Source organism: Brachyhypopomus gauderio, chromosome 7 (assembly GCF_052324685.1).
Source record: "Brachyhypopomus gauderio isolate BG-103 chromosome 7, BGAUD_0.2, whole genome shotgun sequence".
Taxonomy (NCBI): Eukaryota; Metazoa; Chordata; class Actinopteri; order Gymnotiformes; family Hypopomidae; genus Brachyhypopomus; species Brachyhypopomus gauderio.
In genome coordinates, this window is record NC_135217.1 from 6,315,379 (window position 1) to 6,337,666 (window position 22,288).

At 42.9% G+C, this 22,288-nt stretch overlaps 1 protein-coding gene across 2 annotated transcripts; it reads left to right on the top strand.

The window, feature by feature from the left end:
- The first annotated feature begins 5,182 nt into the window (after nucleotides 1–5,182).
- On the top strand, nucleotides 5,183–17,066 carry LOC143518610 (uncharacterized). 2 transcript variants are annotated; one of them, XR_013132240.1, is made up of 2 exons: nucleotides 5,183–5,828; nucleotides 13,081–17,066. XR_013132240.1 is itself a non-coding variant. In XM_077011208.1 (2 exons), exons 1-2 carry the CDS (start codon nucleotides 6,931–6,933, stop codon nucleotides 13,245–13,247), a joined length of 2,118 nt encoding a protein of 705 aa, XP_076867323.1. In that variant the 5' UTR covers nucleotides 5,835–6,930; the 3' UTR covers nucleotides 13,248–17,066. The 2 variants fall into 2 exon arrangements, 1 of the variants encoding a protein (XP_076867323.1); XM_077011208.1 differs by lacking the exon at nucleotides 5,183–5,828 and adding an exon at nucleotides 5,835–8,881.
- Nucleotides 17,067–22,288: the final 5,222 nt, after the last annotated feature.

Here is a 22,288-nt window from a genome sequence, read left to right on the forward strand (position 1 = left end):
AGAACATTGTTGTGACAAAAAACTGATGTAAAAATAAAGTTTTTATTTTAAATGTGAAGGTATTGTTGTCCCCATTAAGCTCACTTACATAGACTGCCTATGTGAATAGTTCATTAATGGTCTAAAAATAAAAAAAAATTAATATTAAGCAATATGTTTTTTTCTATTTTTACAGACTTTCCATGTCTAAATGAAATTTAAAATGATAAATTATTAAATAAATAATATAAATTAAATAAATGATTTAAAATAATTTAAATTATTTACATTAACATTAATTTAAAAATAAAAAATGTTTACGTTTTTTTTAATGTAAAATATTCTTGTGAGCTGTACCCATTAAGCACACATCAGACTTTTGAATTTTAGGCTTAAAATTACTTCATTATAAATTGTAAAACTATTAACATTAAAATTAACATTGTTACATGAGATTAATATTTCATTTTAACTTAACATGTCCTGCTAAACAATGACTTTTGCTTTAAATACAGTAAGTAAATTTTATTTATAGAGCACATTTTAAAACCAAAGTGCTTTACAATGTCAAAGAAACACCATACCCTCTGCTCACCAGAGCCATATAGAAGGTGTATCTCAATTCAGGGGCTGCAGCCCACGAAGTGCGCATTTGTAGGCTGGTTACGTCACTGCGCCGAGCCGAGGCTGTCCCAATTTGTGGGCTCCTTCTTATGCGGCCGACAAATGTAGCCTTCAAAACCCCGAAAACGAAGGATGCATCTGAGTATCCTTCGCGTCCCACCATATCCCAGGATTCATTGCTCTATGAACAATAAACAGGCGGAGTCTAGTGTACGTTTTTAAATGTCAGTATTTTTTAAATATGGACATTTATACTGCAGTGAGATGCTAAATAACATGCCAGTTATTAATGATATTGCAGGTAAACATGTGCTTTGAGTATTTACTAAAGAGTAACGTTTATAAAAATACATTGAATTTTGTTATGAAGTTATACTTCCCGCCAAACATGTGAATACATGTTCAACGCATTTTCTTTTAGGCATTTGTGGGTGATGTGATATTTGTCGGACAGCTCGCTAACACGTATGTAACGTATGTAACGGGGCAGAGTGTGGTCACGCAAACATATGTCTTGCGAAGACTAGACTGTCTCATTTAACAGCCGTGAGATGCAGCCTACCCGGCCTTCGAAGTGTGTGGCCACCGTGGGCTGCGGTCTACGTAGGCTGCAGCCCCTGAATTGAGATGCAGCCAGAGAGAGTCGCAACCACTGTTGCCAACTCCTCAGTAAGGAAAGTCGCTATTGGTTGTCCTAAAAGTAGCTAGAAGTCGCTAAATGACGTCATCACCTAATTTGCATAATACATGTTTTTGAAGCTGTAAATGAATAACGTTGGGAGAAATTAAAAAAATGAGTAAAAACACCCTAAAAATGTTAGAACTACAAATGAACAACATCTGTTCAGGCGAGGTGTCCCGCCCCCTCAATGTAAAAAATAAGACCCATTTATTTTACCACAATCGCCCCCCCCCCCCCGCTCAACAACTTACGTTCGCCCCCCCGAAATTTTCTGACGCACCCTCACTGTATATGTTCTGGCGCCGGCCCTGAGTGACCGGCTACGTGGTGAATGAGGTGAAGAATGACTGAGACTGTGTGAGTTAAATTCAGTGATTTTCGGCGGCAGCTTTGGGCATGCGCAGTTCATTTGCAGTGTGGACGTGGAGCGGTGAGGGTCTGCTCTGAGTGTGAGACTGCACTGAGTGTTGTGGGGCTCACGGCAGCACCCGCCGGGGCTCACGACCCAGAGGACAGCAACTGAAGAGGGTGGTACTGGGGACCTAAGTAATTAAATGACTAATGTACATTTTCTGACAGAAATTTTTCTTTGACTTCATTGTGCAGAAATATGCTTTAAAAGGGTACATTAAAACACATTACATTTACATCCAGACAGTATGACATATTAAAATATTAAAAGAGGAATTTACAATTAATAAGCTGTCAGTCGTTAATGTAAAATCTCGCTAACCGTATTTGCGTTGTCTTAGCATAGATTTAGTTCCCTAAATCTGCTTATTAAGAGGTGAATAATTCACTAAAATGCTTTAATGCACATTTTAATGCACATGTTAATTTGATTCTGATGTCCTTATATTACACAATCTGATTTTTTTAAGCGTACTAACTAGTGCTGTCAATTCCAGGTGCCGCGATTAAAAGTCCTCACCAGGATTTTGCTCAAGCTTGCTAGATTTTTTAATTAACAATCCAGGAAGCCTGAGCAAAATCCTGGTGAGGACTTTTAATCGCGGCACCTGGAATTGACAGCACTAGTACTAACCTGTAAAAGTGTATCACAGATGGTCCACAGCTCCAGCTTGACTGCGCTGCTAGTATTTGCTGCTAACTTCCGGGAACTATTGACAGGCTTCACAATCCACCATTGCTGTAAAAAACTGGTCCATTGGAGTGAACGGAGATGTCGCGACTCTCTCTCTATGTGGCTCTGCTGCTCACTACATAAAACATATAACTTACATAAAACAGAATAAACATCCCTCCATATGCAGTTAAAACAGTTTACCAACTGCAGAAAACTAGCTTGTAAAAATATGCTTTTAGTTTTGATTTAAAAACAGTGACAGATTTGGTGTGTCTAATGTCATGTGGAAGACTATTCCAGAGTTTAGGTGCAGCAACAGAAAAAGCACGATCCCCACTCTGCTTGAGGCGAGCCCGTGGAACCATCAAAAGTGACTGTGATACAGACCTTAACGATCTCGAGGGTGTATACATACGAAGCATGTTCTCTATATAAACGGGCATATCCGTTCAAAGCTTTAAAAACCATCATCGCTACTTTGTACTGGACTCTGTAATGCACTGGGAGCCAGTGCAAGGATGCCAAGATAGGAGTAATGTGATCCCTTTTCTTGGCTCCAGTTAATTATCTGGCTGCGCCATTTTGAACCAACTGTAAGCGTTTAAGGGACGCTTTGTGCATTCCAATATACAGTGCATTCCAGTAGTCCAGTCTAGAAGTAATAAAAGCATGGATTTCCATATCTAAAACATTAAGAAATTACTTCAATTTGGCAATTGTTCTAAGCTGGAAGAAACTGGCCTTGACCGTTGCATTTATTTGTTTGTCAAATTTTAATTCTGAGTCGAAAATTACTCCAAGGTTTTAACGTTCGTTTTTAAAAACGGGACTAAAGAACCCAGATTTGTTTTTAAATGTTTGGTTAACATAGAGGAACCAATTATTATGACCTCTGTATTTGTAATGTCAGTGATACACTCATGAAGTCTATCCGGGGAGGAACAATCTCCTAAATTCAAAGGTAGGTATAGTTGTAAATCATCTGCATAACAATGAAATGTTATGCTCCCGAATTATTTGACCAAGGGGGAGCATATATAATGAAAAGAGGTCTGGGCCTAAAACAGACCCTTGCGGAACCCCAGAGGCCAGAGTGGTGGCGGCAGAGGAGTAATTACCAATATTAACAGAAAAAGTTCTTTGTTGAATACAGGCCTGATAGTTTTCAGGCGCCACGCGTACCGACATGTCTGTATGTCATCACAAAGGCGCATCACTACATCTCCAGCCATTCCCAAACTACTGCTTTGATCCCTATTTGCTGACCCCTGGTACACTTCAAATCTGTACATATAACCTGAGGACCCTGCCCTCACCCACACTTTCACTCCCCAGGGTTTGGGCTTTTTTGGTATGTATTGTTTGATTGACAGTTGGCCTTTGAAGGGAATGATTTGTTCGTCAATTGACTGGAATTCTTCAGGGTCTGCTGCTGCCAGGAATGTTTTCTGAAGTGTACTTAGCACTGGTCTTACTTTGAAGAGCCTGTCCATGTTTGTTGGCTGGTAAGTACAGTTATCCACAAAGTGCAGATAACTCAGAATTTGCTCATATCTATTCACAGACATGGCATCGGCAATTATTCCAAGACGAAGGCCATCCTCACTGGACCAGTACATTCGTGCCCTAGGATATCGAATGTACCCCATGACCATGTTGATCCCTAAAAAAATGTGCATCTCTTCACGCGTCACTGCCAGATTTTCTTTCCCTTTCTGCAGAGCATACATGTTGGTGTTGTGCACTATCTCATCAATGAGATCTAGGGGAAACAGATGCCTAAAGAAATCGACTGGTTCTCTTCCCTCAACATTCACTCTCCATACTCCTTGAAAAGGGAGCACATCTCTATCATAGTCGATGTCTTTGAGTTTCCAGACATATTTGCGGGTTTGAGTGCCGGCAGGTACTTTGCGAAGATTTCTCTGGACATTTCCCACAGCTCCCTCATCACGCTGACCTCCATCATCATCCTGTCTCTCTGCATCCTGTCTCTCTGCATCCTGTCTCTCTGCATCCTGTCCCTCTGCATCCTGTCCCTCTGCATCCTGTCCCTCATCATCCTGTCCCTCATCATCCTGTCTCTCTGCATCCTGTCCCTCATCATCCTGTCTCTCTGCATCCTGTCCCTCATCATCTTGTCCCTCATCCTCATCTCTGGTGTTCTCTGGCAGCCACTCATCATCGCTGTTGTCACTACACTCATCACTGGAGTCGGAGGGAATTTCCTGCACTATTCTATAGGTTTCCCTATTTTTTTCTGCACTTGTGGTCTAAAAATGACAAAATTATAATTTCACTAACAAACAACTAATCTTGACAAAAATTTATATTTTTAAAAACTAACTTGTAGGTATACCCAAAATAAACTGAATTGCAACCAAAATAGTCATAATTGAAAGATGAATCATCTACATGACTTATGTTGGAAATATACCTAGTAATGCATGACGTCCACTTCAGTGGACACATGGTTAATCACAATTTCCTACTTATTTAAAATATTTTTTTCAAAACTAAAAGAATAATATTGTTACTTAGATACTCCTGTATGTCACCATATTTTTTTTACCTTTATGGGTCTCCTAGAATAGAAGGATTGACAGGATATTCCAGCAGTGTTGAACAAGTGTGGCTGTCTGTCGGCCATCTTGGATTCAGAGAAGATTTACTTGTAGTTACAACAACTAACCACTGAATACACCTAAATGGAGGGTGGCAGCAGAGAGCATTCTACATGCTGATACGCAATTTCACCATAGAAACCTTTATATTTAGGAGAAAATGACGTTTAAATAGCTGTTGTTGGAAAAAAGAAAATTAAAGGCTAATAACTTGATGTGTCAATTTAGTGTTTTTCAGGAAGACTGTGGGAAAGCAGGAGTAAGGAGGCCTCAGTGGCCTTGAGGAGAACAGAAGGGGCCTATTCAGTGCAGGATGTGTAGCAAGCAGTTTTTAGATAACCAGGCACACAGGCTGGGAGAAGAGGAGCAGGTGAATTTCCATGGAGAGCAGCCAGGATTGGGGAGTTATCGAAACTTAACAATTCGAAACTTATGGACAGAGAGTATGAAAGAAAGGACATCGCCCAGCACGGGAGGCTTTTCGCTTGGACACTGCTGAGATCCACTTGGGTTAGGTAGATTCCTAGGCAACTAGCACCAGTGCACTGAAGAGTTTGTACCACGTATACTTCTATTATATTGCATTCAATTATATTCTATATAAATCATTTTAAAAGAACTTTTGTTGTCGAGACTTTGCTTGGACCACTCAGTCAAAAACCAGTCGGTTCATCGGGGCGGTGTTGGGGCCCGTCTGGGTCGGAGAAGAAAATTCCCAACAAATTGGTAGCAGAGGATGGTTTTGGCTGGAGTCGAATTCTGCAATTAGGACAAGAGAGGAGGTCAATCCGTCCGTGAGGTGACTGAACTAAACCGCGCGGTCTGAAAAAAGGTAAGGAGCCATTCTCTCCTATTGGCTGATGTTACTACGTCATAGGCTAAATTAAAGTTCAGTCACTAAATGGTCGAGGCGAAATACTCTCTGTAAATTTAGTATTGAAATTGTATACGTGTTACAAATTCGATATATAGACAGGAGGATTGCCCTACGACTCATAAAGTCGTAGGAGGACGCCCTGTAAACTGCAGTAAATTTGGCAGGTAGCCCGATTATTCTTGGAACAATCGGAGGTCGCGCCCGTTTGTTGTTTTAATTAAGGTAGGTAGCCTGGAATTCTGTGAATTCCGGAGGACGCGCCAGTTTATTATTTTAATTAAGGCAGGTAGCCTGGAATTCTGCGAATTCCGGAGGTCGCGCCAGTTTGTTATTTTAATTAAGGCAGGTAGCCTGGAATCCTGTGGATTCCGGAGGACGCGCCATTTTGATTATTGGGGGCCCCGTGTGTTTTGGTAAAATTCCGTGTGTGATTGGTGAGATTACGGCCGTGTGTGTGTGTGTTTGCAAATTTGCAGGGTTGGGTTGGTTTTCATGTATCGTGTGGTTTTATGCTGAATAAAGACCTGTATAAGTTGTTTGAGCATACGTGCTATAATAAAACTTGAGAGCCTTTCATTGGGGGACTTATAAACCCACGCCCATAAATCCATGAGCCTCTGTGAGGACATTTGAACCCCTGAGTAAGTTGCATGAGCCCCCAAGAAAGACGTTCGTCATTGTGTACACAAGCACAAGATAAACGTTTCATAAGAGGTTAAAGTGTAAAACAAAAATTATTATATATTTTTTCATGCATGAAATTATAATTTGGTTTATGACGCTCCGTAAACGTACGATTTAAGTGCTGGAAGTGAAACTCGCGCGAGCTGTGTTGAGCTGGAGTTGTTTGGAGTGTGGAGATATTAACTTGTGTCTGTCTGCCCTTGGGGTGCGCGCTGGCGAGTTAAAGCGCTTGCGAACACGACGATAAAGTGATAAAGTTTACTGAATTAATTTTGGGGTATTAAAGTGCTAGTGAGTACAACGAAAAAGTTTTAAAATTTACTGAATCGAAGCAAAAGTAATTTGGAAGTAGTTTAAAAATCAGAGTTATATCATGGATAACATTAAGGGTTTGGAGGATTATTTGGTTGATACTATGGAGAAACGTGCTGTGCCGAGAATGAGGTCTGACACAGTGATGTATGTGAAAAAATGTTTTGAAAAGATGCGATCCGAAGGGTTGTGGCCAGACCCGGACGACCGTGGTGTGTATCAGGTTGATTGGGAGCACATCGAGAAGCATTGGGTCACACAGGTTAATAAAGAGAAAAAAAGATTAGAGGCTAGCGGAGCCCTAACTAAGCAAAAGCGTAAAATCCAGCTGGAAGAAGCTGAAACTTATTTGTCGTATGTGAGAACATTTCGGAAAATTTGTCAGAAGATTAATGATAAAGAACGAGTTGAAACCAAAAAGACAGAACTCCCTGTGCCCCCTCCCTATGCAGAAAAAGCGTGTGAACCCAGTGCTCCTCAATGTCCGCGTGCAGCGCTGATGGCGCCTGTGTCTGTGAGTGAAATGAGTGACGTTGGTGTGGACGGGGCTTCTGCACGTCCAAAATCAGTGAGAGAGCGTGAATGTGATGAGGGGAGACAAGTGGTAATGGAGGTTGTCAGTGATGTGGCTATGGACAAAATAGAGAGTAGACTAGCGAGGCTCGAAGACTGTGCGCGTGAGAAAACTGGAGAAACAGAGATAAGTGATGCATTGCAAAGAATTGAACAGCGAATGGCTGAGAGTTTGAGTCTGAGTGCCCCCACACGGTTCGAACAGACGTTGAACAGAGCAGAGAAAGTGGTCTGTGATGTGGAGAAAGCCATCAGGCAAGAAGAAGCTAAGTTGGAAAAAGAGCATGCGAGACAGCTAGAGGAATGCGCTGCGGATGATAGGAGGAGAGATAGAGGTGTACCTGACAGAAGAGATACATTGATTGTGACTGGTGAAAATTTAGAATGGGAAGTGGAGAATGACGAGGGTGTGGCGAACAGACGAGTGAAAACTCCCTCTTCAGAGGAGAGCGAGGTGGGAGATGAATGTATAAACCTGACTGAATCCGAGCAATGGGTGAGAGTGCCCGCCTACTATGACAGGCACGGTGTGGTCACGCGATCAAAAGCCAAGAACACGTCGACCCCTGGTGGCCATTATCCGCTAATGGCAGTACCAGGGAGCAGTTACGCACACACATACGCACCGTGGACACACAGAGATTTGCACACTATGATAGATAAATTACCCAATCCTAAAAAGGGCGTTCAGTATTTCTTGTCTAAATTTGAACAGTACACGGCTGGGGACATGTTGTGTTTGGGAGATATAAGGACATTGTTTAAAGCTATGGGAGTTTTGAGTATGTTGTCTACAGCCGAGAAGGCGGCTGGAACAGAGCATCTGGCTGATGAGGCCCCGTTCGGTAGAATAAGAAGTGCTTTGTGGGGACAGCTGAGATTGCAAAATCAGGACACGTTTGACACGGCAGCCTTATCAGGGGTTAAACCTAAAGAAGATGAAGACCCGATGTCGTACTTAGATAGGTGCAAAGAAATCTGGCAAGCTAAAACTGGCGTTAGGCATGATAAATCAATCCCAGTGCGGGCTATGTACAGAGCAGCGGTCGTGGCGAGTTTATCTGAGGGAGTGCAAACGAAACTAAAAGATGTGGTCGCGCTGGATCAAAAGGAAGAAGGTGAATGGGAAGCTGTAATTACACACCATATGAAGCGTGAGGCAGAGAAGGGCGAAAACACTGATAAGTTAATGAAGGATGCATTACTCAAATTGTTGAGGGAGAAGGACAATTCAAAGCCTAAAAAGCAATTAGTGTCAAAGGAAGACACTCCAGTACAGGTAGCGGCCGTACAGCCACCCGCGCAACCAGTGATGCAACCCATACAACCCATGATGCAACCTTATGTTATGCCACAACAGGTCAACAGCTGGGCGGTGCCACAACAGCCCGGTTACTACGCCCAGGCAGGCCCATACCGAGGCAGAGGCAGAGCCAAAGGTAGGTTCAGGGGAGGCAGAGTAGGGAACTTCCAAACCACACAAAGCAACGGCTGTTTTAGTTGTGGCCAGATGGACCACTGGGCAAGAGATTGTCCGATGACGCAGCAGCAGCAGCCAATGCAGTACCAGCAGCCAATGCAGTATCAGCAGCAACAGCCAATACAGCAGCAACAACCAGTACAGTATCAACAGCCAATACAGTACCAGCAACCCCAAAATGTAAATTACCAGCAGAAACCCGCACTCACACAAGGACAACAGGTTGTGCCTCCTGGCATGCAATACATGCCAGCGCCACCTGGTGGCCAATGAAGCTGCCCGATGTCCAGTTCCCCCACATGCAGTGAACCAGTTGTATGTCTATTGGTGGAGGGGGAGCCAGTGGAGTTCTTAGTCGACACGGGAGCCACCACGTCAGTCTTAACAGACAGGAAGTGGAAAGGCTACTTGTCGAAGATGTCACTATCCACTACTGGATTTCTGGGAAAAACTACACTGCAGCCACTGACTGTGCCCTTGAAGGTGTCAGTGGGCTCAGGCCCACAGGTCGAGCACACATTTTTGTTTTCAGAACAGTGCCCAATTAATTTGTTAGGTAGAGATTTGTTGTGTCAATTTTCAGCCATTATTGAATGCACACCGAGTGAAGGTAAATTAGCTGTCTCTGTCACCAACCACGATGAGCGCCTCAGAATACTTAATCAACAAGCAGCAGACGGCCCAGCTCACATTTACTGGGCCACATTACAACATCCTGAGGAACAAGCAACTGCAAAAAATTTGCTTTACACGTTTAATTTATGGAAACCATGGTTCCTGTCACTTCAGAGTATGACCCCACCAATAGACAGCACACACTGCACTTTTAATTACATCAGAGGGGAGGATGGGGTTTACGGACAGCTGTGGAATAACATTGAAGGTCAATTACAAAATATAATTTGCGAATCAATGATTGTTGGACCTGAAGGTGTGGCTGCACTAGTTGTGTTAACAGGAGAACAGATGACGTACTGGAGAAACCCGGACCAGCAGGATTCACTACCACATGTCTCGCTGTTGGTCTCGGCTGGACACGAACCTCGTGAGCTGGGCCCCATGCTGGCCACTGCCATGAAGGAACAGTTTCGCCCAACCTGTCTGCCAGGGGTAGAGGGTACGTCGGATGGTAAGTACTGGAGAGTCGCATGTGACACCAGTGACTTGGCGTACTTCTGTAACCAGCCCCTGACAGCCACACACGGCAGAGCACTGTTGGATCACCCCCAGGCCAAAGAACAACTAGAGACGGTCCCAGCCAACTTGTGGACCACGACAAAGGTAGATGTAGGATGTGCATCACACCACATGGCTCCTATTAGGTTAAAGCCAGGAGAAACAGTCGTTCATCAGCCACAGTACCGAATCAAGCCAGAAGCCATGGCAGGTATTACAGACACCATTGCAGATTTAATCAAAGTTGGAGTTCTGAAACCCACGACGTCACCGTGGAACACGCCCATACTACCTGTTAAAAAACCTGGAAAAGATGAGTATCGTATGGTGCATGATTTGAGGCGCATTAATGATGTCACTGTAACTGAGAACATACCAGTACCTGACCCCTATCGATCTTTGCAGAACCTAACGACTGAACACTGCAGCTTTTCATGCATAGATTTAGCTAATGCTTTCTTTTCTATACCAATTGATGAGAATGTGAAAGACATTTTTGCGTTTACCTTTAAAGGTCAACAGTACACATACAACAGGCTACCTCAAGGCTACAAAGACTCACCAGGCATCTTCAATCAATGTCTGTTGAAAGATCTGTCTAGATTAACTGACAATGATTTGATTGACTCTAACACCGTACTAATACAGTTCGTGGACGATTTGTTAATAGCTAGTACTTCACCCGATAAGTGCCTTAGAGACACCATAACCATTCTAACCTTGTTAGCTGAATTAGGTTACAAAGTGAACAAGTCAAAACTCCAGGTGGCCAGGCCGATGGTCACCTTTCTGGGGAGAAACATCTCACACAAAGGTCACACCCTGACTCCAAATCAGAGACAGTCAATACTGTCATTTCCAAAGCCCACTACAGTGTCCCAAATGATGTCATTTTTAGGCCTGACAGGCTACTGCCGCAACTACATACCTAACTACAGTGATTTAGCTCACAGCCTCAGAAAACTCGCAGTGTCAAAAGGTCTGAGTAACGGGAAGGTGGAGCTTGACTGGACGGTTGAGGCAGAGAGGGATTTTATAACTCTAAAACAAGCACTTGCTAGCGCTACTGAATTAGCAGCACCAGACTACACACAACCTTTTCATTTAAACGTTTCTGTAAGAGACAATCATGTTCATGCTTGTCTCTTTCAGAAGGGGGAGAGTGAAGGAAGGAACATTTTATTTTTTCACAGTTCCAAATTAGATCAACCAGTGATAGGAACAGGACCATGCACAACATACATGGCAGGACTCACCACAGCGATAGAGAAGACAGCACACTTGGTAATGTGTCACCCACTAATAGTCAGCACCAATCACGGAGTAATGGCGTTCATAAACTCACAAGCCTTTTCTTTGTCAAGAGCACGACAGAACAAGATAAAAGCCATACTCACACAGCCACACATCACGTACAACACTGCGTCAAAACTTGTGAATCTGACTGATAACATTGAAGTAGCCGAAGATGCGACACCACATGACTGCGCTGACGCCACAGAAAGATACATTCAGCTCAGACCAGAACTGCACAAGGTCAGAATTACTAAACCAGGAGCATGGGAACTCTGTTCAGATGGGAGTTGTTGGAGACAAGGTAACGAACTGAAGGCCTCTTACGCTGTGGTACAAGCATGTGGGGAAGAGTGGGAGGAGGTGGAATCAGGAGTGGTTCCACAACCAGCTTCAGCTCAGCTGGCAGAAATGGTCGCACTCACTAGAGCACTGGAACACGCGTCAGGTCAGATTGTGAACATTTACACAGATTCAGCATACGTGCACGGGGTCATCCACCATGAACTAGTCAGGTGGATGGATAATGGGTACACTAACGCCACAGGACAGCCAATCAAACATTTGAGAGCAGTACATGAGTTGAGTGAAGCTATCATGTTACCCAAAGAAGTGGCAGTGATAAAGGTAAGAGGACATCAGGGTAATGACAGTTTTGTTTCTAGAGGTAATGAAGCTGCTGACAGAGCAGCCAAAGCTGCTGGAGGGTACAACCCACAGAGCTTGTTGTTGCTGGAAACTCATAACATGCCTGAGTTGACGGAGAGCCACCTGGCACAGATCCAAGAACAAGCCACGGTCTATGAGAAGCAATTGTGGATAGACCGGGGAGCCACAGTCACTAAAGGACTCTGGAGGAGTCCAGAAGGGAGAGTAGTTTTGCCCTTAGAGAAGATGAAATTGATACTATGCGAAGCACATGGGCCTACTCACTCCGGAGTGTCGGCCATGGTGACCAAATTAGAATGTTTATGGTGGCATCCATACCTCAGAGACCACGTGAAGCAATACGTGAGCGAATGCGATATCTGTCAGTCATACAATGTGAAGAAACCATACCGGGTGAGAATTGGAGGATACCCAGTGCCCGCGGGGCCATTTGAGGAGATTGTGATCGATTACACAGACATGGGGCCAGACAACAGGGTAAGGGGGTACAGGTACCTGCTGGTCATGGTAGACAGATTCACCAAGTGGGTAGAAGCTATACCCACCAAAAAGGAAGATTCAAAATCAGTCATAAAATGGTTGCAAAATGAGTTGATTCCCAGGTACGGCCTACCAAAAGTGATTAGGAGTGACAATGGGTCCCACTTTGATAACAAACACTTGGCAGAAGTAGAACAAAAGCTGGGCCTAACCCACAAGTTTGGCACTGTCTACCACCCACAGTCACAGGGGTTGGTGGAAAGAGCCAACCAGACCATTAAGACTAAACTGGCCAAGGTGTGCGCAGCAGGAGACATGGACTGGGTTCAGGCGCTGCCACTAGTGTTGATGTCCATGAGAGCGACCCCCACGGGAGAATACAATCTCTCACCACACCAGCTCATGACAGGACGACCCATGCCAGGGTGCCCTCGACCAAGGATCGAGGGACCAGCTTTGGAAATCCAGGAACAGGAGATGTCAGAGTACATGAGAGAATTAACCAAGTTGCTTTGTGAAATCAATAAGTCTGTTCAACAGGAAAAAGGAGAAGAAGACCTGGAATCACCCAAGGTGAAGGTGAAGCCAGGGGATTGGGTAAGGATCAAGGTGCACAAGAGGAAGTGGAACGAGCCACGGTGGACAGACCCGTGGGAGGTCGAAGGTGCCAACGAGCACTCAGTGAAAGTGAGGAAAGACAAAGGTAAGACTTGGTACCACATTTCACACTGTGTTGCAGCAAAAGAACCAACAAGAACCACAGGAGAGATCAAGACACACCTGGAGGAGACAGGAGAAGCCCCAGGGAAGGAGTTAGTGGTGAGTACCGACCCCAGTGTAGCTTTTTACAGAGAATACATCACAGCCGAGGACTGGTGGGAGGAAGGTGAAGGAGACCTGTTGGAGACTGACTGTGAGGCTATAGCACACTGTGTGAGCGCGGACCTGAACCTGGGAGCTGGAGTGGCTCTGCAGATCAGACAAGCGTTTGGCACTACAGGTATAGCCAAGGTGCCCATAGGCAAGTGTGCCACACAAACCACACAGACACACATTATATTTCATTTAGTGACCAAAAGATACTACAGGGAGAAGCCAGAATTAGGAGATCTGATTTCAAGCATACAACACCTGGCCACATTGTTAATATCATTGAACATTAACACTCTAGCCATACCGAAGCTGGGTTGTGGACTAGACGGATTAGACTGGAGGACTGTGAAACCAATCATTAAAACTTTACTTAAACCAACCGGTACCAAGGTGGTGGTGCACCATCTTCCATCCTAGGATGGAACTGTGGGAAATAAGAGACATGTTGTCGGGACGTGTCGGACGTCCAGATGAGGCTCAGTACCAACAATATGTTAGAGTAGGGAGATTAACTTTGAGAACATGGACTTGGCTATGGGGGGGAACATTTCTAGCCGCGGTGATAATAGGAGCGGTGGTGATATTTAGTGTAGGAAATCAGAAACAACCCAATAACGTGAACGTAACTTTGTGTCGGTGGGACGACAATCACACTGCCTGCAAAGAGGTGAGGCCCGGTGAGATCCACAGCCCTAACCCGCTAGTAAACGCGACCAAACCAGAGAAAATAGACTTTAAAGTAAGAAAACCAAGAGGAGCTGGAACCAGGCCAGTAGGACAGTCCAAGGACCGGTGTGTACGGACATACGGAGGTGTGGAATTGAGTTATAGAGATGGTACAGCCTCGAGCTGGACTTTTGACTTATGTGAGGTAGTGGACTGCGGGGGAGCCAATGCCTCATACAGAGGATGTGATTTGTACATATGTTGGACCAATCAAGTTAATGCGGGCTGTCATGGAAGGGGGAGTTTCTATAGTGCAGACTGGTGTCCTGGTTGGGGGTCAGTGATAAAGTACTCGGGGAGATGGAAACCGACATTAGGAGATAAGAAAGGTAACCCGTCCACGACCTCTTTGAGCAAATGGTGGGTCGATGTGTCGTTTCAGCGAGACTATCACGTGTCCCAAAATCCAGTAACTTTTTCTGTCAAATGGAATGGGCAGATATGGGGTAATAACAGACCGTTGTACTTCACCCTGGGGGTGGAACAATCAGGACGTGACATATGGGGAATAATTAAACTCAGCTATTTAGCCAAACCCAAGCCACTCAGCCCAGCAAAACCTGAGGCAAAAATAAAAGAGGTGGAGGATTCAGCAGACAAGTTCACTCTAACCACAGATTTCACTAAATTATCGTCCCAGCAGTTAATAGAATTAGCAACCGGTTACAGCGGCTCGAATTTGTGGTTGTCATGGCTAGAACAAAACAGTAGAGAAAATGGGTTAGAAGGTTGTGTGGCCTGCGCAGCGGCCCGACCCGCGTTAATGACCTCACCAGCCCCACTGAATCCTGAAACAGATCCAGTAGGATATCAGTGTATGTTGAATTTAACTAAGGTGAAAAGTATTGCGACCTCAAATTGTTCCAGCCTGGACAGTATTTTTCCGTATGTAAAAAATTTGGAAGGAGGTAACGCTCCTTTCGTGCCAGTAAAACTTAAAGGACAGTACCAATGTTTTAACTTGACCGAGAAAGACGCAATCATGAGTGTGGGAGAAATTGAACCAGATTGGTGTAACGCCACAACGAAGGTCCCGGGGATAGGGAGAGTAGCCCGGGCAGGGATCTGGTGGTACTGCGGAGGACACACTCTGTTGGCATTAATACCAGGAAGAGCTAAAGCAATCTGTGCTATGGTTAGACTAATCACACCAATAACAATGATAGGGCTGAGGGAAATCACACCGCAGCCTGCTACAGCCCAAGGGAGAAAGAAGCGTGATGCCTTTGATTTGTCCATAGGGTCACCAACATACATTGACTCCATAGGAGTGCCTCGGGGGGTTCCCAATGAATACAAGCTAGTTGATCAAATAGCTACGGGCTTTGAGAACATTCCAATTATATCAGCCTTGTTTCCAGTAACACCGAACAAGAATGTAGATAGGATCAACTTTGTCCATTACAATGTGCTGAGATTAACCAACCTAACGAGAGACGCAATAGAGGGGCTGAGCGAACAACTGAGAGCTACCTCATTGATGGCCGTACAAAACAGAATGGCTCTAGATATGCTCCTGGCGGAAAAAGGGGGTGTATGTTTCATGTTTGGCGACAACTGTTGTACCTTCATTCCCAATAACACCGCACCGGACGGGTCGGTGACCAGAGCTCTGGACGGACTGAAGGCTTTCTAAGGAGATGCAGGAGGCCTCAGGTATCAGTAACCCCATGGAGGAGTGGTTCACGAAGGTGTTTGGGAAATGGAAGGCACTAATTATGTCCTTGTTTATGTCAGTAGCAGTGTTTATTGCAATTGTTGTTATTTGTGGATGTTGTTGTATACCATGTATCAGATCTCTCACCCAAAGGTTGATCACAGCCGCGATTGAGAAGGGGGACGCAAAGAACCCACCACCATACACCATGCCACTGATGGTGGAGGATGATGATGACATATCATCTGAAGAAGACGATTCTGTGTGAAAAACTTGTTGTTTTTGATTAATTATGCTTGCTTTGTAGGTATTGGCAGCGACAGCGACTGATGAAGAATGAAGACGCACCACACATTAGAGCACAACCAACAGCACATGAAAGCTGATTCACTAGCTTAAAAGTAATATGCATGACACATGGGCACATTAATAGAACGGGTCGAGGTGATCTCCCACCAGGCGGGACCTGGGTCTCGGGGACAACGTCAAGTCACGAGACCGTGGGAGATGAAGGGGGGCATCTCCGAATAGTCTGAAAGGTCTCGGCCCACGACTGGGGAGTGATCCAGAACCCACCAATCACATAAAAGAACACATAGACGTTGTACTAACTGACATAGTCACACTATGAATGTATACACATTTAGGGATTTTTATGATTGTCTTTCTTTTAATAAGTGCACTGGGCTAGATAGATTTTAGTATTAGACTAGAGTTAGACCAATGTTTTGGTCTAAAAAGGGGGAATGTTGGAAAAAAAAATTAAAGGCTAATAACTTGATGTGTCAATTTAGTGTTTTTCAGGAAGACTGTGGGAAAGCAGGAGTAAGGAGGCCTCAGTGGCCTTGAGGAGAACAGAAGGGGCCTATTCAGTGCAGGATGTGTAGCAAGCAGTTTTTAGATAACCAGGCACACAGGCTGGGAGAAGAGGAGCAGGTGAATTTCCATGGAGAGCAGCCAGGATTGGGGAGTTATCGAAACTTAACAATTCGAAACTTATGGACAGAGAGTATGAAAGAAAGGACATCGCCCAGCACGGGAGGCTTTTCGCTTGGACACTGCTGAGATCCACTTGGGTTAGGTAGATTCCTAGGCAACTAGCACCAGTGCACTGAGTTTGTACCACGTATACTTCTATTATATTGCATTCAATTATATTCTATATAAATCATTTTAAAAGAACTTTTGTTGTCGAGACTTTGCTTGGACCACTCAGTCAAAAACCAGTCGGTTCATCGGGGCGGTGTTGGGGCCCGTCTGGGTCGGAGAAGAAAATTCCCAACACTGTCCACTGTAGTGACCACTATGCGTCAGAGGGTTAACAGAAAAAGTTCTTTGTTGAATACAGGCCTGATAGTTTTCAGGCGCCACGCCGGAATTCCGGCGTACCGACATGTCCGCGAGAAAAAAAAAATTGAGGGGGGGGAAATCAATTTTTGATGCTAACGAGGTTCCCAAGTTATGATTTTGTGTGGTTACTACACATCTCCCATTTACTGTATAAAGCCTTGTTTGGACCTAAATGGTTCTGCGTCGTAAACGGAACTTGGTGTTTGGTGTGCGTGGCGTCAGGATTAGTTAAACGCAGCTATGGATAAAGGTATTTGCCAAAAGGCTAGCTTTAGGATAGGATAACTGCGTATAGTACGTTATTTACGTACATACATGTACGTATGTTCCGATTTACACCGAAAATCGATTTACGACGGATCAACGTCGTAACTCAGGGACCGCCTGTATTTCAGACATCGGAAGAGCTTCAGAGGTAGATGCAAGATAACTTCAGTATTTTATCTTTATTCTGATTAAGTTTAATTTTTATCAGAAATATAAGTGTTTTTTTTGAGCCGGTACAGGTGGTCAGACGATCTGGTTCATCCTGGCCGCCTTACGGGGTAAGGTGTAATACATGAACAAAAGCACAAAATGTATGTCCTAATAAACCAACACAAAATATTTATTACATTTATTAAATTTTATATATAAAAACGAACTATAATCATAATACTTGTAATTAATTTAAACTTTATTTGCATAATTTCTTTGAGTTGTCTGGTATCCTATAATTTACTAACAGTAATGAATAAATAATTAATTATGCCTGTTTTTAACATAGTGTCTAATCTAAATCTTTAGGTTACAGCATTCTCTCAGAATATTAATAGAAATTAGTTTTTTATTTCACTATAATGATTACCTGACTTATTTATTATTAATTAATTTAAAGATTAATTATAAAATATTCTAATTATGGTACACTAACACTCCAACCCCCCCCGCTCAGAAAAAGTTCAGGCTCAGGAATTTTTCCCACTATCACCCCTGTTATTCTCCATGGCTCTAAACAGCAGCTCAAGTAAAGCTCGTAGCGCATACAGGGATGCAGAAGTAATGCTCGTAGTGCAAACACAACACAGTGATGCCCAAGTAATGCTCTTAGCACACACAATAAGTGTATAGGATCTCCTAGGATCAGTGACGCTCGTGGTGGCAATGTGCAGCACTGGACCGGACGACCTGCGGGCTTAAAAAGAGCAACGTAACAAGAAACAGGTGCATCAGTATTCTGGTGATTGTGATGGTAGGTGTGGTTGCGTGCTCGGGGGTGTGTGCTGGGATCGGCTGCTGGCCAGGATGCGCGCCCTCTGGTGGCGACCCGGCCCCCTCACCGTGACAGAAGTGATGTTGTTCTATGAGATATTTGATGTGATCGTTTCATATAGCTAGGCGCAATTCTTAAAATAATTTCAGCACCTTTACCATCTTACTGTTACTGTTGAAAATGCCTTAAACAACTGTGTAAGCCCTTTTATGATCTGTAACAATTATTGAAGTATTAGATTCTGTGATTGGCCCTTGTGCTTTTTAGCCAATTAAAAGTTCTCATTGTAGAAGCATATTCAGTGTAATATTCAGTGTAAATTTTTCAAGTTGTTGATTTTCTACTGGGTGTGTAAATGAAACAAAAACATTTTTCCCAAGCAATCCTAATCTGAATCTTTTAATTGGCACGTGCTGCTACAGTCCATACTACACAATAAACTGAGAATGATATAAGATAACTAGTGCTGTTAGTTCACATTATTGTTTATATTTTAGAATCCCATTTAATATAAATCCTTTCAACTTTGAAAACATTGTAAAAATCCATAGTAACCATCTTTTTGTGTTTTTTATATATTTTTTAGAGTCAGTTCAGTTGTCATGATTGTTGAAGTTCAACTGTCAAAATAAAGAGATTGAAAGTATGTATTATGGCTGAGCTTTTATTATTGCTTTTATTGTTTTGGTTAATGTTTGTACATTGTTTAAAATGTTGTTTGTTCATTTATGTAAGTACACCATTCTTTTATCTGCTGAAATAAAAGGTAACTGTAAAGTGTTCATGTAAGCTGGAATTTAAAGACCAAAATAACCACAAAAATATTTATGTTTACAGAAATGTATTGTAATATTGGTAGTTTTAACAGAAACTTAAGATGTTAATACATCCCAAGCACCGTAAATTAATAGAAAAGAGTAGCATATTTATTGGACCATTGGATGTTAAATTAAACACATAACTTTTGAAACTACTTTTATATAGGGTTAAAAATATATAATTTTACATTATTTTTGTGTATTTAAAAAACAGAATCCAATTATTTTAATGTTGAAATCTCATTGATAAACAGTACATTGTAAGAGTTTGTGCGTTGATCAACCAACATTTAACAGTTATCCACTGTAAGTTTATAGGATATGAACATATATTCACAGATTACCTCTGTACTTTGACAAGTTCATTTGTAGATTGTTTAAATAATACCATGAAGTAACCTAATTATGCTGTTATTTTAACATTCTAGCTGTGTTTTCTTACAACGAAAATTTGTAATTTTACTCAAATTTGGCTGTGAAATTACAAAGAATAAATACAGGGAAAATCTGTAATTTTACAGTAATTCATTGTTGAATTATGTGTGGTATTTTACTGTAATTTTACGGTAACCGTTTGGCAACTTTTGCTGCCGGACATGTTACCGTTTTTTACGACTTTTTTTTTTACAGTGTATCTATTGGTTAATTAATAGGTTGTTTTTCTTTGGCCAACTGTCAGCCAACTGTCAGCTAAAATTTTAAACCCAGATCTAAAACAACTCAATTGATGCGCTCTTTTAGTCGGCCGATGGCGCTCCCCTGTTGATCGGTAAAGTCTATTATGATTAGCATTATCTTCAGCCACTAACGTTAAATGTTAGCTAACGTTAGCTATCAGCTAGCGGTGTGACATCCTTTCAACAAGTGCCATAACCCGTTGCTTTAAAATTGACTAAAATTCACAGTTCACTATTGCTCGTTTGTAGGATCGCTAACACTAACTTCGGATATAAGAAGTAAACTGCTACTTGAATTACTTGAATTCCCGTAGTTTAATATTCACCAGTAGGAGGTACTGTCACAGAGGGCTATGTCTGTAGTGTGTACTGTAGCCTGTGGCGCCTTAGGGACTTTTCAGACCCAGACATAAAAAAAGCAACTAGCAACAAATCTAGCGACTTTTTGTGGTGTTATTGGTGACTTTTTGAGACTGAGATGAACACACATGCTCTTCAGTTACTGACCTCAGCGTGAGTGTGAGCCCTGTCACATAACACTCGCAGTCAGAGCAGACCCACATCTCTCAAAATCAACTGTGCATGCCCAAAAGCAGCTGCTGACTCACCCCAGCCCATTATTTACAGAGCGGGATGTAAATGTAAATGTGTCTTCAATGTGACACGAAAAGAAATAACTAAGTTTAAAGCTAGGTTTATACTTGACGCGAGGGTCCACGCAGCGAAAATGATGTAAATGCGGTGGCTCCGCCTGTGTGCGAGCGCCTTGCTCGCTGTTGATTCATGAGGTCGTGCACCTATCGAATTTTGTAACTTTGCGCTCTTCAGCGCAATGAACAAAGTCATGTTTGCTGACTCATGTGTAAAGTCATACACCTTTACAAGATGGAATTAAAGCACTTGTGCATCACTTTCAAGGTCCATTTCAATATTTCCCAGCACGATAAACTTAATTAAGTTAAATATTTATACATTATTCGCTTTTTTATCACATTATTTAATGGTTCTTTATTTTCAAAACGTCTTCACATTCTCTCATGTTTCGTCAATTAAAATTCGTCAGGTAAGTGTTCCTTCCCCTGTTTTTGTGGGATGTTTCTTTATACTACCACATATTGTTTCGGACAACACTGCGAAGAATGAGACACGGCAAGTATAAACGTTTCCACCGTTTGCGGAGGTTCACGCGAGGTGTGCGGAGTCGCGTGCTACGGTCACTCGCAAAAGTATAAACCTAGCTTAACTCAGTCTCAGTCAGTCACTCTCCTCATTCACCACATAGCCTGTCACTCATCTCCTCCACAGTGTGCGCCTCATTGTGAAAAGCTAAACATCAAACCCAGACAGACGAGGAGGGTTGAACGTAAAATAACAGTTCTGGCTAACTGTTCCTATTCTTATGCTAACTTTTAACAACATGGCAAAAAAAAGTCATTTTTATGTAAATGACATAAAAGTCATGAAGTTATGAGCCTGACCCTCATGAGGAACCGGAAGTTGTTCATTTGTTCAGAGTTAATTTGTAGTTCTAACATATTTAGTGTGTTTTTACTCACTTTTTTCTCTCCCACAGCTTCAAAAACATGTATTATGCAAATTAGGCGATGGCGTCATTTAGCGACTTCTAGCCACTTTTGGGACAGCCAATAGCTACTTTCCTTACTGAGGAATCGGCTACATTAAGTTAGACTGCTGTCAGTTAGACCCCTGTCAGACTACTGTCACCCACTGAGTAAGCTTGGAGACGGAGACGTACAGACTTGGGTTTCGTCATCTGCTTCTTGTCACTTGAAACGGCTCCCTTCCCTCCAAAAGGTCTTGAGATAGCATCTGGATTTAATGATATAATCTAGGTGAGAAAAAGTCCGTTATGCTTTGCTACGCTTCCCAAAGCTTGCATGTCACTGAGCACATAATACTGACTGAGGAGCAGTGCGTGGTCATCAAAAGGAGCTGTACAGAACTGGGCGAGGCCTGTGTGTGTGTGTGTGTGTGTGTGTGTGTGTGTGCACGCAGTAGTGCTGAGCACACCGCCTAACCTTAACAGATAAGTCTGATACAATTTTGTCACTTCCTGTTATCTTTTCCCTTCCTCTTGCTTGAGCAAATGGTTGCTATGACTATCGCAGGGAGACTAGGCCCCTGGGGGAGGGGGTGTTGGGGGGGACCAGTGTCCCACACACACACTTAAGACCTATAAAACACACTGCCTCTGTGTTGTGAGACAGAGCATGCTCACATAGAGGGACAAAGCTCCTTTTTTCTGTACATGTGCAATGAAGACTAGTTTAAATGTAAGGTGTGAACTCATGGATACTTAACATAAACATAACATTAAATATTTGGGACCATAATGTATTGTCAGAAGAACTGTTAGGTTTTTTGCACTGCATAT

Excerpts from the sequence above, each read along its gene's own strand:
- LOC143518610 (XM_077011208.1), top strand. The coding sequence starts at position 6,931 with ATGGATAACATTAAGGGTTTGGAGGATTATTTGGTTGATACTATGGAG. Across the intron at positions 8,882-13,080 it reads AGGCAGAGGCAGAGCCAAAG|GAAAAAGGAGAAGAAGACCT; the intron begins GTAGGTTCAGGG and ends TCTGTTCAACAG.